The 15745-nt window shown below is 42.0% G+C and overlaps 1 protein-coding gene across 11 annotated transcripts in view; it reads right to left on the bottom strand.

Moving 5' to 3' along the window:
- The window catches only part of PFKM (phosphofructokinase, muscle), a 43482-nt gene that overhangs the window by 18677 nt on the left and 9060 nt on the right, over nucleotides 1-15745 (bottom strand). For 5 of the 11 annotated variants that reach the window (XM_033436458.2, XM_049695062.1, XM_049695064.1 and 2 more), the window contains one exon: nucleotides 3558-3650. In XM_033436458.2, coding sequence (XP_033292349.1) covers nucleotides 3558-3642 — 85 coding nt within the window. In that variant the 5' untranslated portion in view covers nucleotides 3643-3650. Of the gene's footprint in view, nucleotides 1-3557; nucleotides 3651-6766; nucleotides 6922-15127; nucleotides 15347-15745 lie in introns of those variants that run through there. The other 6 variants (XM_049695061.1, XM_033436450.2, XM_033436457.2 and 3 more) reach the window with 5 other exon arrangements.

Here is a 15745-nt window from a genome sequence, read left to right as displayed (position 1 = left end):
AAGGTTTTAAGTGTAAAGCAAACAACAGATGGTGGACATGAAATATCCAAATCCATTGGGCAGAAGAGAAATCCCATAAGAAGATTCTCTTTTCTCCTCCCTCTGCCTTCTCACTTCAACCGTATCAACCTCCAGAGGTCATCCTTCCTGCCTCTGAATTGGATATCTGAGTGTTTCCCTAGTAATCGAGTTTTAGGACCCCTTTTGTGCCTCTGTGCCTGTGTCTCAAACTCCTAGTTCCCTAGAAATCACAGACTGGGCTGTATAGATAGCTTACACTAGAAAGTCCCAGCAATTCTTTTTTTTTTTTTTTTTTGCAGTTCGCGGGCCTCTCACTGTTGTGGCCTCTCCTGCTGCGGAGCACAGGCTCCGGACGCACAGGCTCAGTGGCCATGGCTCACGGGCCCAGCCACTCCACGGCACGTGGAATCTTCCCTGCAGGGAAGAACCCGTGTCCCCTGCATCGCCAGGCGGATCCCCAACCACTGCGCCACCAGGGAAGCCCCCCTAGGAATTCTTTGGGCTCTCCTACTTAACATCACTGGCCTCTTCTGGTCCCAGGCCAGTCTTTGGCTGCTCCATGTTACCCTAAATAACCCTCTATGAGCAGCTGTCTGACTCATTAGAAGCAAGATGAAGGATAAGATTACAGGCACCATCCAGTGGGTACTCTGGGTACAGCCAGGAGGGGCTCTGGAGAGCATCAGACGCACATACTTTGGAGTCTCCAATTACAGCCTGTTGGGAAGAGGCTTTAGGGAGAACTAGGGGTGATGGGCCTCTATGACATGAGATAGAAGAAACAATGTATGACTTGGTCACTACCTTTTTGCTGAAAAGTTTCTTTCTACCCTAACTGAACATTAAATAAGAAATAAAGGACATGAGGAGCAAATGTTTGTTAGATGTGAATTATACTTTCTGATGGATATGCAATTAAAAATTGTAAATCCTACAACAGCAATCCAGAGAGGGAATAGAGTCCTCCTCCTATGAACCTTTAAAAATAGGATAAACATGCATTTGGAATGGACTGCCTGTCTGGAGACAGAGGGATAGAGTAGATGACTGAGGTCCTCTCCAGCAGAATATGCCGATTTCATAAGGCCAAATGTAGCATGGTTTTAAGAGGACTGGACCACTTCTGGGCTGGAAAGGGAGTTAGGATTTGGTATCTAATCAGCCCAGTTTCTGAGTTCAGGATGTCTGATTCCTGGCCACTCTTCTACTTTAAGAGGTTACTAGCCTTGCTAAGTTCAGGGAATGACAGAGCTGAGGCCCCTCTTGATCTTACAGAGCCCAAACTCACTTTCCCATGTGTCCCACAGCCTCTAGGGAAAAACCTTTCTGTGCCCTTTCCCTGTGAGAACTAGGGCCCCTCAAACCCATCTCCAGGAAGGTCACTTCTGCATTTGAGCTGCTCTCTCAGTTGGGACCTCTCAGCTCTACTTTGAGTTTTCTGTTTTGCTTCCTTCCTCCCTAGAATTCCATCCTCTACCACTCTCAGTCCCTACTGACATGCACCTGTGATGTTATGGGGATTCACAGTGGGGTGTTTCCCTGGGTACACTGTGCCTGTCACAGAATCCCATAGGCGTCAGTCCAGTTGGGCCCTCCAGAAATGAGCTTATCAATAGCCCCCGCCTCCACAGAAGACGATCCTTCCCTTAAAGTGGGTGATGGGCATCTCTAGAATAAGAGGGTCTCTCTGCTCAGGATCAGAAGCTGAGAGGGCTCTGCTGCTCTTGGACCCACGTTAAATCTTAGACCTTTTTTTTTTTTTTTTAGCCTCTTTCCCTTTCCAGGAAGCTCTACTTTTTCATAAATGCAGAACTCTGTGTGCTCCATCTGGAGTTTTCAGCAGGCTCTCACTTCCCCTAACCTGACAATCCAATTCCACAGGCCATCCTACCAAGGCTTTAGGATCAACACTCAGAGTTCCTGTTGAAGAACTCATTATTGGCATGGGATTCTTTCCAGGAGAGGAGAGAGAAGCAACAGAAGCCAGGGCAGCAGTCTCTACAGCCTCAAGGAGGGCTCTGCATTCCTAACCTGGCTCCTATTCCTAAACTCAGGACTCTGTGCCCTCCTTCCTGTTTCCTCATTAGAGCGTTCTCCTGTTCATAATACATATCACAGTTATAAACATTAGTTTAAAATATACTTAAGTCTCGCTTAACTAATATACTAATAAGAAGGATCATAAGAGCAAAGATGGTGTGTGACTTTCCCACTGATGTAGCCTTAGTGCCTACCATCCTGTTTGGCACACAGCAGATGCTCAACAATTCACTTTTTATTTAGTTAGTAATGCATTTATTGCATCATGTACTATTCTAAGCACTTTACTTAAATGAAGAGTTCAGTTTCTTGAAATCTATCTTTTTCATGGACTTTTCCCTGGTTAATCCAACCAACGCCTATCATTTCATTACGTAAGTGGGTTCTACTTGGTTGAGACACACGTGATTATTTTTATTTATGTGCCTTACGTAAGAATTCTAGTAATGTATGGTATCTTTCCTCATTAAAGTTCCCGAAGGAAATCAACTTCTCCACAACACACAGGACAGGGCACTATACAAAGTGGGTGCTTGACACAAAGTCTAGGAAAGTCTAGGGAGAGTGGAGCAGAGGGAAGGGGAGGCTAGCTGAGATCCCCTTCTTTCTCTCTTTTCCTCATCACAGTCTCCATGTCCTAGTACCCCTTTCAAAGAAATTCTGCCTCTCTTCAACACATCACAAATTACGATATACAAGAACGTACATGAAAGAGGGAAAACAGTAAAAATAAATAAATAAATAATAAATTGAGAAAAAAACACCACATCCCCTATCTGCCACTTCATCTTTCCATATACCTGATATTTCTGACTCCTAGGTTTCTTGGACTCAACCCAGAGACGGGTTCTCTCTGGCTTTGCTTTCTGCCCCACCCCCTTGGATATGTACTGATTAACAGCTGCTGTTCCATCTGTTCAAGGGTTAAAGGAATGGAAGGGGAAGAAAGGCCAGAGAATGACAGAATGACGCAGAAGTGTGCCTAGTAGAAGGAACTGTGCTGTAAGAGGCACCTAACCCTGGACAGCGCAGGAGCTCTGCAGACATCAGAACTGGTACCTGAAGATTCACTAGGGCCCACCAAACACCAATGCCAAATCTCCTCCTTTCCCCATCATTTCCAACGTACTTGAAGTGAATCCACCTACCGCCCCCTCAACAATTTTATCTCTTTAGTCTATTTCTTTCCAATGTTGCTTGAGAAAACACCAGTTTTCTAGGTACCAAAGGACCAAATGGTCCCAAATCTTCAGAGAAACTTGGAAAGATGATTTATGGAGACTTAAGTAAATAAAAGTAGAGCAAATGAAATCCAAAAGCACTTGTGGACTTAGCCCTGACAGAGTTTTAGGGAAGCCCAAGATTCCAGTGTGAATCTACAGCAGGAGGATCTTCAGGAGGATAGTTCTGTCCTACAGGCTAGGGAAGTGAGGAAACTCAAGGCAGCCTCCAAGCCACGGCTTTCGTCTCCCCCCAAGCTGGGCCCTCCTCCTTACCTTGGGCATCGCCACCGGAGGTTAACACGGCGATGGCTTTGCCAACCCCCAGGGTTTTGGCTGCATGGTGCTCTTCATGGGTCATGATCCACTCTAGAATTCAAGAGAATGGCCAGTTAAGACACAGCGGGATCAAGGTGCTATGAGCTCAGGGGATGATGGCTCTGTTAGACTGGCTCAGTCAGGCTCTCCCACTGCACTGAGTCTGAGCTTTGCAGCCTGGGATCTTTGGACTTCCTCCAGAAGACAGCCACACCCCACAGAGTGACAAGCTGAAATGTCACAGAAATCAAGCCCAAGACTGCAAAAATCCTCGCTAATCCCTCCCACCCCAATTGGAGCCTATTTGGAGAATGAGCTAAGGTCAAGGAGAAGGGTGGGTGACTGAACAGAAATGAGAAAGGAAAAAGTTAAGTTAGCCTCAAAGATTCCTCCCTTTTAATGAAGGGAAGGGCTGTTGCAGCAGATAGGAATCAGATGAGGCTTGGGGCACTGAAAACTAGCAAAGTGGAAGCAGAAAAGCAAGGGCAGGGTGGGTTACAGTGAAGATTAGGGTCGGGTGTGATGGAATTGGGCTAAGCTAGAACAGGAGTTTGAGGTTATAGAGGCACATTGGAGCTCGGGCAAAATAATGGTTCAGGCTCAGGAATGGTTAGGGACTTGCTCTGGCTTTTCCCATCCCTCTCAGGGTCTCTGCCTCCTAAGCATCTCTTGATCCTTTATCTTCAGGCCTTGTTCCTCACACTAAATACTATCAAATGGGAAGAGTAACACAAAATCACTGCCACATATACACAGATATGTACACGTGACATGTGAACACCTTCATATTTTTGTCTTTAGGGCTTCTCTCTCTCAAAGGAAAACAAAAGACCTACTTTTGTATCCATAAAAATGCCAATGGAATCATCACTCTCCCAGTTATCTGGGCTAAAATCTGTTATTTTTTAAATTTATCTCCTCTTTACTCTCAGAATCAAAATGGTTACCAAACCCTATTATTCTTCCTTCTTATTATCTTCCCTTATCCTTCTCTTCCTTTCTGTCCTCACTGCCTCTTTCCACCTGAATTGCTTACTACGATAGCTGGTCTCCCTCTGCTTGTGCTTCCCTTCTCCACTCTATTTGAGACACAAAATAAACCTCCATGGGAAGGTCATAGGCCCCTGAGGCCTCGGTGGAGGGAGGATTCATTCACACCAACAGGAGCTGATGACCTTTAAATACAGCTCATGTTTCTGCTGTGAACCCAGGGCAATCAGGGTAGCTGCTGATAAAGACATAGGTCACATACAGATCCACACACATGCCAATAAAATACATGCAATGAGACACTCATGAAGAAAAACATACAGAAACACACATAGTGCTGTTAACAAACACAGATTCACAGACATGCTACATATAATCAGTGCTGACAGATAAACCCAAACTTTTTGGGTCGGCATTCAAACTTCCATGATCTAACTCTTGCCTAGAGTTTCAACCTTTGCTCCCATGAATTCTCTGCTCCGTTATCACCTGAACATTTCTTTGTTCCTCCCCACTTTTGTGCCTGTGCACACTGCATCACTTGTCCGGAAGGCCACCCTGGTTCTTTCCACAGATCAATATCCTACTCCATTATTTAAGGCCCGTCCTAGTCACATCCCTGTTAAACCTATTAAGCCCTCACTGATTACCACAGGTCAAGGAGGGCTTCTTTCTGGACCTCCTCTAATCACATATTGTCTGAAACCAGATCATTCACTTAGCACTTAATTACTACTTTATGTGATAGTTTAATTGCTTCTTACTTACTGGAAATGTTGGACTAGATAAGGAGTCAGCAAACTGCAGCCCATGGGCCAAATCAAGCCCTTCTAATGTTTTTGTATGGCAGCAAACTAAGAAAAGTCTTTACATTTTAAGTGGTGGAAAAAACAATTCCATGACATGTGAAAATTATATGAAATCCAGATTTCAGTGCTCATACCACTCACATTCTTTTGCATATTATCTATGGCTGCTTTTGTGCAGAAGAGATTATTGTGACAGAGACCTGATAGCCTGCAAAGCCTAAAACATTTACTATCTGGCCTTTAACAGAAAAAGTTTGCAGACACCTGGACTAATGATTGCTAAAGTCTTTTCCCCAACTAGACTGAAAACTCCTCGGGGTCGGGGGGGTGGGGGGTGTGGATCATGTTCATTTTTTAAACTCTCCCACGGCCTACCAAAGCCTAAAGAAGTCTATGCACATAAGAACAGGAGTTCAATAAACACTTATCAAAAGCACTAGTGAACTGACAAACAACAGGAAATGCACACAAATATAGAAAAATTTTAAAATATGCTTGGATACAGATGTACCTCTATATTCCCTCTACTTCTAACACATACAGATACAAATAGGACCTAAGAAAGAAGATAGTGACAAACAGTGAGATGAGAGGAATACAAACACACATAGATAGAAACACTCTCCTATTTAACCAGAGTGTTCCTGTGCAAATTTCTGCAGTTCTCAAAAAAAAGAAAGACTAAGTGGTTGCAAATAGGAAGGCAAAATTTTGGAAAGAAGAGAACAAAACATGTGAGTACTATGCTGATCCCTTTTTCCCTGAGTTTTTTCCTTCTCAGCCACTCTGGGAGCTCATCACTAGCAGAAACCCATACAGGGATCTTCCACCCACAGAGGCTTCAGTGAGGGAGAGAATTCATCATAAACGGGGAAGGTTAGGAGTGCGGACCGGCAAAATACAGCTCAAATTCTTCTTCTGCACCTCTATGTTATAGAAGCACCAGTCACAGATATGCAAGCAGATTCATGAATAAACAGATCAACAGTGACACACGTAGAAACAGATATGTTAAAACCTATATATAAAATCACAGGTGCGGAGATAAGCACGCGGGAGGGAGAAATACTGGAGTGGCAGCATTCTAGGTGCACTGATTTGAACTGGACGAGTGCCAGGGTAGGAGTCGGGCGGCCGAGGGCCACTAGGTCCGAATACCACCCACCCATCCGTGATTTCCAGGCAAAGGGGCAGTGCGTGCAAGCCGAGCGAAGGGGCTAGGATTCTTCACCCATCCCCCGCCTCAGCTCCTTCTTCTGATGCTATGCCACCTCTTTTTTTCCCTTCTGCTCCTTTCTGTTCTCCCCACCGCCTCCTCCCAGCACGTTCATTCCCACCTCGCTCTCAGCTTTCCCCCTCGCTCTTTACCCAAGGGCCCCTCTTGCCTTACAGTCTTAGCTCTCCTCCGCCCGGTCTTCCTTGCAGATTGTCCTTGGGGAAGGGGGGAGGGGAGCTTGGCGAACACGGGGAGGAGCCAGGTGGAGGCAACAGGGGAGGGGAAAGAGGAGAGCCTTTCCAGCCTCCACTAAGCAGATGCTGGCCCGGAGGCTCCGCCTCCTCCTGGTCGCTTTTCTCCTCCCCTTCCCCCTCCCGCTAAGAACACAGCTCAAATGTGACACCGGCTTAGTCTCTTCACTCCGCAGAGGGTTCTGGAGTCCCCGCATCTATCTCGGGAGCCATCAGCTCCTGTGTACAGTGGGAATCAGAATTTATTTAGTTGCTTCCCTTGTTGTCATCAGAGACACTTTTTTTCCGAGAGGGGGCTGCCTGAGACTCCTTGCATTCAAACATCCTCCGCAGCCAATAATAAGCCTCCCTCTCTGGCCCTATCCATTGTCTCCCACCTCTATCACTCTTTGAACAAACATTTATTGCAAGTCTGTGTGCCAGGTTTTGTATTAGGTTCTGAGAGATGAAAAGACAAGTGAAACAGAATCCCTGCCCTTGAGGAACATTGATCACTGGTATTTTCTATGGAGGGACCTCAAAAACTCCTTTTACATTTACGTACCTTTCTCAGAGAAAATACGGAGAAGCTACCTAGGAATGAGAGTACTAAGAGGCAAGACCCCTGCCTTGATAGCCTCATTCTGAAGACTGCACTAGAAGCGGGTGCAGGATTCTGATAGTGAACCAAGCATATCTGTTGGGCTACAAAGCAAACAGAATCCATTCTGGGAACATAGGTCCAATACTACCACAGCAAGAGGTGCAACCTTTACTCAGATCCTCTTTACTCTTTCCACTGCTCCACCCATGCCTTGTTTCAATGCCTCTCCACAGTCATCTCTCATCTCCTTGCTGTTTCTACTGCCCTTCCTCTTGCTTTCTTTCGTCTCTGCACCTGCACATTCTACAAACAATAAGAATGCAAGTGACTAGGAGATAAAACCATGTGACTACACAAAATTAACTTTTGTACTGCAAATGATACCATCAAGAAAGTGAAAAGACGGGGCTTCCCTGGTGGCGCAGTGGTTAAGAATCTGCCTGCCAATGCAGGGGACACGGGTTTGAGCCCTGGTCCGGGAAGATCTCACATGCCGCGGAGCAACTAAGCCCGTGCGCCACAACTACTGAAGCCCGCGCACCTAGAGCCCGTGCTCCACAACAAGAGAAGCTACCGCAATGAGAAGGCCGCACACCGCAACGAAGAGTAGCCCCCGCTTGCTGCAACTAGAGAAAGCCCACGCGCAGCAAAGAAAACCCAACACAGCCAAAAATAAAAACAAACAAATAAATAAATTTATTTTAAAAAAAAAGAAAGTGAAAAGACAACCCATGGAATGGGAGAAAATATTTGCAAATCATATATCTGATAAAGGACCAGGTATCGAGAATATGTAGCTCTGGCAACCCAACAATAAAAAGATAACCGAATTTAAAAATGGACAAAAGATCTGAACAGATACCTCACCAAAGAAGACAGAAGATGGCAAATAAGCATATAAAATGATGCTCAACATCATATATCATTAGGAACCACAAATTAAAACAGAGACACCACTACAATCTATTAGAATGAAAAAAAAAACTGACAATACCAAATACTGACAAGAATGTGGAGCAACAAAGAACTCTCATTCTTTGTTGGTGCAAATGCAAAATGGTACAGTCACTTTAAAAGATAGTTTTGCAGTTTCTTACAAAGCTAAATATAGTATTACCATATGATCCAGCAATCACACTCCTAAATATTTACACAAATGAGTTGAAAACTATATCCATACAAAAACCTGCACATGAGTGTTTACAGCAGCTTTCATAAGTGCCAGAAACTGGAAGCGACCAAAATGCCCCTCAAAAGGTGAATGGATAATCAAACTGTGGTACATCCATACTGTGGAATATTGCAATTAAAAAAAAAAAATGACCCGTCAAGCCAAGAAAAGACATGGAGGAAGCTTAAATACAAACTTAGTGAAATAAGCCAGTCTGAAAAGGCTACGTATGTATGATTCCAACTATATGACATTCTGGAAAAAGTGAAACTATAAAGACAGTGAAAAGATCAATGGTTGCCAAGGGCTTGGAGTAGAGATGGAGCAATAGATAGGCAGAACACAAGGGATTTTTAGGGCAGTGAAACGATTCTGTGTGATGCTCTAATGGAGGATACATGACATTATGTATCTGTCAAAAGTTACAGAACTGTACAACACAAAGAGTAAACCCTAGTGTAAACTATGGACTTTAATCAATTATAATGTATCAATATTGGTTCAACAATTGTAACAAATATGCCACACCACTGCAAGATGTTAATAATAGGGGAAACCGAGGAGAAAACAGAGAGGATATATGGAAACTCTCTGTGCAATCTGCTCAATTTTCTGTAAGCCTAAAACTTCTCTAACAAATAAAGTCTATTAATTTCAAAAATATATTCTGTTCAATGAAATATGAAATAAAATTGTGATATTAAAAAAATGGGCAAGGGTTTGAATAGACATTTATCTAAAGAAAATATACAAATAACCAATAAGTACATAAAAGGCACTTTCTTTTTTTGAAGATTATTATTAATTCAATTTCTTTAATACATATAGGCATATTCAAATCATCTGTTTCTCCTTGTGTGAATTTTGGCAGATTGTGTCTTTCAAGGGATTGGTCTTTTCCATCTAGGTTATCAAATTTGTAGGCATAGAGTTGTTCATAGTATTCCTGTATTATACTTTTAATTTCCATGGGATCTGTAGTGATGTCCCCACTTTCATTTTGGGTATTAGTAATCTGTGTCCTCTTTCTTTTCTTCTTAGTTACCCTAGCTAGGGATTTATTAACGTTATTGATCTTTTCAAAGAACCAGCTTTTGGTTTCATTAATTATCTCTGTTGATTTCTTGTTTTCAATTTTATTGACTTCTGCTCTAATTCTTTTGGGTTTTTTTTCCTGCTTACTTTGGATTTAATTTACTCTTCACCTATAGTTTCCCAAGATGGAAACATAGGGAACTATAAGAGATTTAGATCATCTTCTTTTCTGATATATATATCCAAGGCTATAAATTTCCCTCTAAGCACTGCTTTCTCTGTATCCAACAAATTTTAATAAGTTGTGTTTTTCATTTAGTTCAAAATATATTTAAATTCCCTTGAGATTTTTTCTTTGATTCATGCGTTATTTAGAAGTATGTTGTTTAATCTCCAAGTATTGGGGGATTTTCCAGTTATCTTTCTGTTATTGATTTCTAGTTTAATTCCATTGTGGTCTGAAACCAGCCATTGTATAATTTCTGTTCTTTTAAATTAGTTAAGATGTTTTTTATAGCCCAGAATGTGGTCTAGCTTGGTAAATATGTTATCATGTATGTATGAATGTATGAATGAATATGTATGGGTGAATCATGTGACCCTGAGAAAAATTTATATTTGGCTGTTGTTGGATGAATTGTTTTTTACGCTTTTTTCCTGGTAATTGATTTCTAATCTCATAGCATTGTGGTCGGAAAAGATGCTTGATACGATTCCAATTTTCTTAAATTTACCAAGGCTTGATTTGTGACCCAAGATGTGATCTATCCTGGAGAATGTTCCGTGTACACTTGAGAAGAAACTGTAATCTGCTGTTCTTGGATGGAATGTCCTATAAATATCAGTTAAATCTATCTGGTCTATTTTGTCATTTAAAGCTTGTGTTTCCTTATTAATTTTCTGTCTGGATGATCTGTCCATTGGTTAAAGTCTCCCACTATTATTGTGTTACTGTCAATTTCCTCTTTTAAAGCTGTTAGCATTTGCCTTATGTATTGATGTGCTCCTATGTTGGTGCATATATATTTATAATTGTTATATCTCCTTCTTGGATTGATCCCTTGATCATTATGTAGTGGCCTTCCTTGTCTCTTGTAACATTCTTTATTTTAAAGTCTATTTTATCTGATATAATTATTACTCCAGATTTCTTTTGATTTCCATTTGCATTTTCTATCCCCTCACTTTCAGTCTGTATGGGTCTCTAGGTCTTCAGTGGGTCTCTTGTAGACAGCATACATAAAGGTCTTGTTTTTGTATCCATTCAGTAAGCCTGTGTCTTTTGGTTGGAGCATTTAATCCATTCACATTTAAGGTAATTATCGATATGTATGTTCCTATTACCATTTTCTTAATTGTTTTGGGTTTGTTTTTGTAGGTCCTTTTCTTCTCTTGTGTTTACCACTTAGAGAAGTTCCTTTAGCATTTGTCGTAGAGATGGTTTGGTGGTGCTGAATTCTGTTAGCTTTTGGTTGCCTGTAACGTTTTTGATTTCTCCGTCGAATCTGAATGAGACCCTTGCCGGGTAGAGTAATCTTGGTTGTAGGTTCTTCCCTTTCATCACTTTAAATATATCGTGCCACTGCCTTCTGGCTTGTAGAGTTTCTGCTGAGAAATCAGCTGTTAACCTTATGGGAGTTCCCTTGTATTTTTCCCTTGTTGCTTTTAATAATTTTTGTCTTTAATTTTTGTCAATTTGATTACTATGTGTCTCAGAGTGTTTCTCCTTGGGTTTATCCTGCCTGGGACTCTCTGCGCTTCCTGGACTTGGGTGGCTATTTCCTTTCCCATGTTAGGGAAGTTTTCGACTATAAGCTCTTCAAATATTTTCTCGGGTCCTTTCTCTCTCTCTTCTCCTTCTGGGACCCCTATGATGCGAATGTTGGTGTGTTTAATGTTGTCCCAGAGGTCTCTTTGGCTGTTTTCTTTTTTTTTTCTTTATTCTGTTCCACGGCAGTGAATTCCACCATTCTGCCTTCCAGGTCACTTATCCGTTCTTCTGCCTCAGTTATTCTGCTATTGATTCCTTCTAGTGTATTTTTCATTTCAGTTATTGTATTGTTCATCTCTGTTCGTTTGTTCTTTAATTCTTCTAGGTGTTTGTTCTTTAATTCTTCTAGGTCCGTGTTACACATTTATTGCATCTTCTCGATCTTTGCCTCCATTCTTTTTCCGAGGTCCTGGATCATCTTCCCTGTCATTATTCTGAATTCTTTTTCTGGAAGGTTGCCTATCTCCACTACATTTAGTTGTTTTTCTGGGGTTTTATCTTGTTCCTTCATCTGGTACATAGTCCTCTGCCTTTTCATTTTATCTGTCTTTCTGTGAATGTGGGTTTTGTTCCATAGGCTGCAGGATTGTAGTTCTTGCTTCTGCTGTCTGCCCTCTGGTGGATGAGGCTATCTCAGAGGCTTGTGCAAGCTTCCTGATGGGAGGGACTGGTGGTGTGTTGCTCTGGTGGGCAAAGCTCAGTAGAACTTTAATCTGCTTGTCTGCTAATGGGTGGGGCTGAGTTCCCTCCCTGTTGGTTGTTTGGCCTGAGGCAACCCAGCACTGGAGGCTATAGGCTTTTTTGGTGGGGCTATCCAGGAGGGCTCATGCCAAGGAATATTTCCAAGAAATTCTGCTGCCAGTGTCCCTGTCCCCACGGTGAGCCACAGCCACCCCCCATCTCTGCAGGAGACCCCCCCAACCCTACCAGGTAGGTCTAGTTCAGTCTCCTGCGGGGGTCACTGCTCCTTCCCCCTGGGTCCTGGTGCACACACTACTTTGTGTGTGCCCTCCAAGAATGGAGTCTCTGTTTCCCGCAGTCCTGTTGAAGTCCTGCAATCAAATACCTCTAGACTTCAAAGTCTGATTCTCTGGGAATTCCTCTTCCTGTTGCCAGACCCCCAGGTTGGGAAGCCTGATGTTGTGCTCAGAACATTTACTCCAGTGGTGGACTTCTGTGGTATAATTGTTGTCCAGTTTGTGAGTCATTCACCCAGCGGTTATGGGATTTGATTTTATTGTGACTGTGCTCCTCCTACCATCTCATTGTGGCTTCTCCTTTGTCTTTGGATGTGGGGTATCTTTTTTGGTGAGTCCCAGTGTCTTCCTATCAACTGTTCAGCAGTTAGTTGTGATTCTGGTGTCTCGTAAGAGGGTGTGAGTGCATGTCCTCTATTCCGCCGTCTCGGACCAATCTTTGGATGAATTGTTGATGTCAGTAATATTCAGTTCATTGATGGCATTGAGTTTAACTATGTCTGTACTTATTTTCTGTATGCTACGTCTGTCCACTCCTGAAAGATGCTGAAGTCTCCATTTCTGATAGTCAATTCATCTATTTCTCCTTTTAGTTCTATCAGTTTTTGCCTCATGTAGTTTGATGCTGTGTGTTAGGCACATAGACATTAAGAATTATTATATCTTCTTGGAGAATTGAGCCCTTTATCATTATGTAATGCCCTTTTTCAACCCTGGTAACTCTTTGAAGTCTGCTCTGTCTAAAATTAAAATTATCCTGCTTTCTTTGATTAGTGTTAGCATGGGATATTTTTCTCCATCCATTTACTTTTTATCTATAGATATCTTTATATTTAAAGTGGGTTTTTTTGTAGATAACACATAGATGGGTCATGTTTTCAGATCAACTCTGACAATCTGTCTTTTAATTGGTACATTTAGACCACTGACATTCAAAATGAGTATTGGATTAATATCTACCATATTCATTACCATTTTCTATTTGTTGTCCTGTTCTTTGTTCCTATTTTTGTCTTCCACTCTTTTTCTGCCTTTCGTAGTTTTACCTCAGTATTTTATGTGACTATTTTCTCTCCTTTCTTAGCATATCAGTAATACCTTATCACTTCTTTTAGTGGTTGCCCTAGAGTTTGCAATATACATTTGCAACTAATTCAAGTTTCAAATAATACTATTTCTGAAGATTTCCATCTCTCTGCTTACATTGCTTGTCTGTTCTTGCATGCTATCTATTTTATCCATTAGAACCCTTAGCACATTAATCATAGGTGTTCAAAATTTCTGGTCTGATAATTCCAACATCACTGCCACGTTTGGTTCTGATGTTTGCTCTGTCTCTTCAAATTGTGTTTTTTTGCCTTTTTATATGCCTTATAACTTTTTCTTGGCAGCCAGACATGACATACTAGATAAAAGAAAATGGACTTGAGGATATGGGGAGGGGGAAGGGTGAGCTGTGACAGGGCGAGAGAGAGTCATGGACATGTACACACTAACAAACGTAAGGTAGATAGCTAGTGGGAAGCAGCCGCATGGCACAGGGATATCAGCTCAGTGCTTTGTGACCGCCTGGAGGGGTGGGATAGGGAGGGTGGGAGGGAGGGAGACACAAGAGGGAAGAGATATGGGAACATATGTATATGTATAACTGATTCACTTTGTTATAAAGCAGAAACTAACACACCATTGTAAAGCAATTATACTCCAATAAAGATGTTAAAAAAAAAAAAAAAGAAAGTGCTGTAAATAGGCCTTAATGATGTGGTCTTAAATATGGAGGGAGGGAAAGCATACTACAGTCCTACAGTTAGATTTCAGTCTTTTACAGTGCCTATGCCTCTGGACTATGAATTTCACAAGTGTTTCTTGCATTTTTTTCCTCCCTACCCCCCTTAGGTGGGATAGGACAGCTAGAGTGGGCTGGAGTTGGGTATTTCCCTTCCTCAGGTCAGTTAGACTCTGATAACTTACCCCAGTAAGTTAGGCTCTGGTTAACTAGCTTCTCCTGAAGGCAGGCCTTGTTAAGAAGAATAAAGTACTCTTGTAACAGGCAGGAACAAATCTGACTCCATATTGGATCTATTTCTTTTACTTTAACCTTTGTAGTCTATTCCTTTTGCTACAAGTCAGTCACTAACGGGATGCTGCTTATAAGCTTAAATTATACATAATGGTCCATCTCTGAGAACCCTGCCTCCCATATAATGAACGTTAAGCTAATATACTTTGTTTACCTTACAGGAAACCTTCTGACCAGGTTCACCTGTGAATGGCTGCAGGGAGGAAGAAATGAACACATGTAGGAACCAGGACTTTACCCCCCTTTTAGTATAGAAGAAGCCTGAATTCTAACTCAGGGAAGATGGTTTTTGGGGACACTAATCTACCATCTTCTCAGTCTGCTGGCTTTCCAAATAAAGCTGCTATTCCTTGCCCCAACAACTCATCTCTCAATTTACTGGCTTGTCATAAGTAAGGCAGTACAACCTTGGACTTGGTAGCACTCTGGTTTAGTTCAAAATGGTTCCTCTTCTCCTCCCCCTGCTGGAAGCCCAAGGAGATTTTTCTCTGATATTTACTGTGGGAATCTGGTCAAACTCCCAGAAGTAAATCTCACAATATTGTGAGGTCCCCCTTTGATTGGATCCCCCTATAGTTTTTTACTCCTAGAATTGTGTGCACTGAGCCTCCAGCAATTTATCAATTACAGTTCAGGCTTTCCTACCCCTTCACTGGTTCCCGAGGTTTCCACTCCTGGGTCTCTGCTCCAGTAAGCTGTGATGAACTGTATTCACCTGTTTGTCTCTCCAATTTTGGGGTCAACAGTTTGCCCTTTGTCTTCCCCTCTCTTACAGATTCAAGAAGAGTTGTTGGTTTTTCAGTCTTTTTACTATTACTTGCTGTTAGCATGGAGTATGACTTCCAAGCGCCTTACATGGGGAAACTGGAAGACAGAAGCCCAAATTATACATATTAAATGGGTGAATTTTATGATATGTGAATTACATCTCAATAAATATGTATTTAAAATTTGAAAAAGGAGAGGCTGGAAAAGCTCCCCATACATTCTGGGGTTTTTAACTCCAAAAATTAATCTAAAGGCTGAAATTTAAAAATCAATCCACCCCTTCCCCTTTCTACCCACTACCGACTCCTATATCTTCATTGAAAGTGTTCTTAATGAATTACTACATTAATGGGTCTACCTTAATTAGGTAAAGACAAGGAAATGTCACTCACTCATAGCCTTATCCCAATATACTTGATCCTTTAGATCCTTTTTTCTGTCCAGGGATAAATCATCCCTAGGAGTTCCTAGAAAACTATATGAGCACAATTCAAA

This window comes from Orcinus orca, chromosome 11 (assembly GCF_937001465.1).
Source record: "Orcinus orca chromosome 11, mOrcOrc1.1, whole genome shotgun sequence".
In the NCBI taxonomy this organism is placed as follows: Eukaryota; Metazoa; Chordata; class Mammalia; order Artiodactyla; family Delphinidae; genus Orcinus; species Orcinus orca.
The sequence above is the reverse complement of the archived record's forward strand: the minus strand, read 5'-3'. Positions and strand labels throughout refer to the sequence as shown.